The sequence below is a fragment of the Grammomys surdaster genome, unplaced genomic scaffold, assembly GCF_004785775.1.
Source record: "Grammomys surdaster isolate TR1022 unplaced genomic scaffold, NIH_TR_1.0 126048, whole genome shotgun sequence".
Taxonomy (NCBI): Eukaryota; Metazoa; Chordata; class Mammalia; order Rodentia; family Muridae; genus Grammomys; species Grammomys surdaster.
In genome coordinates this window covers 140,662-141,917 of record NW_021620860.1, presented here as the reverse complement: position 1 = coordinate 141,917, position 1,256 = coordinate 140,662, and the positions used below count along the sequence as shown (strand labels likewise).

The 1,256-nt window shown below is 50.2% G+C and overlaps 1 protein-coding gene across 2 annotated transcripts; it reads right to left on the bottom strand.

Moving 5' to 3' along the window:
• Positions 1-258: 258 nt before the first annotated feature.
• On the bottom strand, positions 259-768 carry LOC114610429 (keratin-associated protein 4-7-like). 2 transcript variants are annotated; one of them, XM_028754981.1, is made up of 2 exons: positions 426-768; positions 259-356 (listed from the first exon to the last, which is right to left on the bottom strand). In XM_028754981.1, exons 1-2 carry the CDS (start codon positions 766-768, stop codon positions 259-261), a joined length of 441 nt encoding a protein of 146 aa, XP_028610814.1. The 2 variants fall into 2 exon arrangements, with proteins under 2 accessions (XP_028610814.1, XP_028610813.1); XM_028754980.1 differs by having other exon boundaries at positions 259-768.
• Positions 769-1,256: the final 488 nt, after the last annotated feature.

The following is a 1,256-nucleotide window of genomic DNA, read 5'->3' as shown; positions in this document are numbered from 1 at the left end:
TTTTATTGCAGAGAAATGTGAGGTTTCCTTTGGTGCAGAGATATATCAGGCTACTGCAACTGCAAAGTCCTGTGGATAGGGTATGAAGAGAAGTATTTTTCCAGTTGTCTGCTGGCTGAGTAAAGCCATGGTCTGGCTTCTCATCAGACTCATAAAGCTGAATTATGCAGCATCAAAATACTTTGTGTGTTTCAAGTTGAAACACATACACAGAAGATCTGAATTGATATAGAGGGAAGTGGATCCAGTGCAAGGATCTCAGCAGCAGGGGATGGCACAGCACATGGGGCGGGGGCAGGTGGAGATGACACAGGTGGGGCGGTAGCAAGTGGTTTGGCAGCCAACCTGACCACAGACTGGTCTCAGACAGCAGCAGGGGCGGCAGCAGGGACGGCAACAGCTGGAGCCACAGGCGCTAGAACCACCACAAGAGGGTTGGCAGCAGCTGGAGATGCAGCAGCTGGGGCGGCAGCAGGTGGGTTGGCAGCAGCTAGGTCTGCAGCAGCTGGACACACAGCAGCTGGGCCTGCAGCAGCTGGACACACAGCAGCTGGGCCTGCAGCAGCTGGACACACAGCAGCTGGGGCGGCAGCAGCTAGGTCTGCAACAGCTGGACACACAGCAGCTGGGTCTGAAGCAGCTGGACACACAGCAGCTGGGCCTGCAGCAGCTGGACACACAGCAGCTGGGGCGGCAGCAGGTGGTCTGGCAGCAGCCTTGGCCACAGCCTTCCTCGGAGCAGATAGAGCCACAACAGGAGCTGACCATGTTGTCAGAGGTAGAGGTTCTGATTAGTACTGGAGAGAGTGTAGTGAATCTGAAAGTGCCAGTGCTGCATGTTCCCTTTTATACTCTGATAAGTGTGCTGTGACCCTGTCCTAGAGGATTTCCCAGTTGGATTTCTTTTCCCTGAAAAATTAGTCATCATTAAGTCAGACCATTGGTTTTCCTTTATAAATATTTGAAGATAAAGCATTTAAGACTTCCTTTTCCTGGTGCATTAAGATTATTTTATCTTGTCTTTGTTACAGAATTCCCTTCTCTGCTTCCTTATTTGTCGACCCTGCTTCTTGGGTGGGTTCATCACATGGACTGGGTCACTGGTGTGTGTCTGTGCTTTGTGTATCACTCATGATGCTATTTAAGCCAATTTGTCTCATTATACTCACATCTCTTTTGATGTCCAAAGAGAAGCATAATTGTAGTTGAGAAATAGGGTGGGGGGAGCTTATCTTTGTGAGATAGCTCCCTGTGAG

Bases quoted from the DNA above. Each gene is read 5' to 3' on its own strand.
- LOC114610429 (XM_028754980.1), bottom strand. From the start codon at position 768: ATGGTCAGCTCCTGTTGTGGCTCTATCTGCTCCGAGGAAGGCTGTGGC.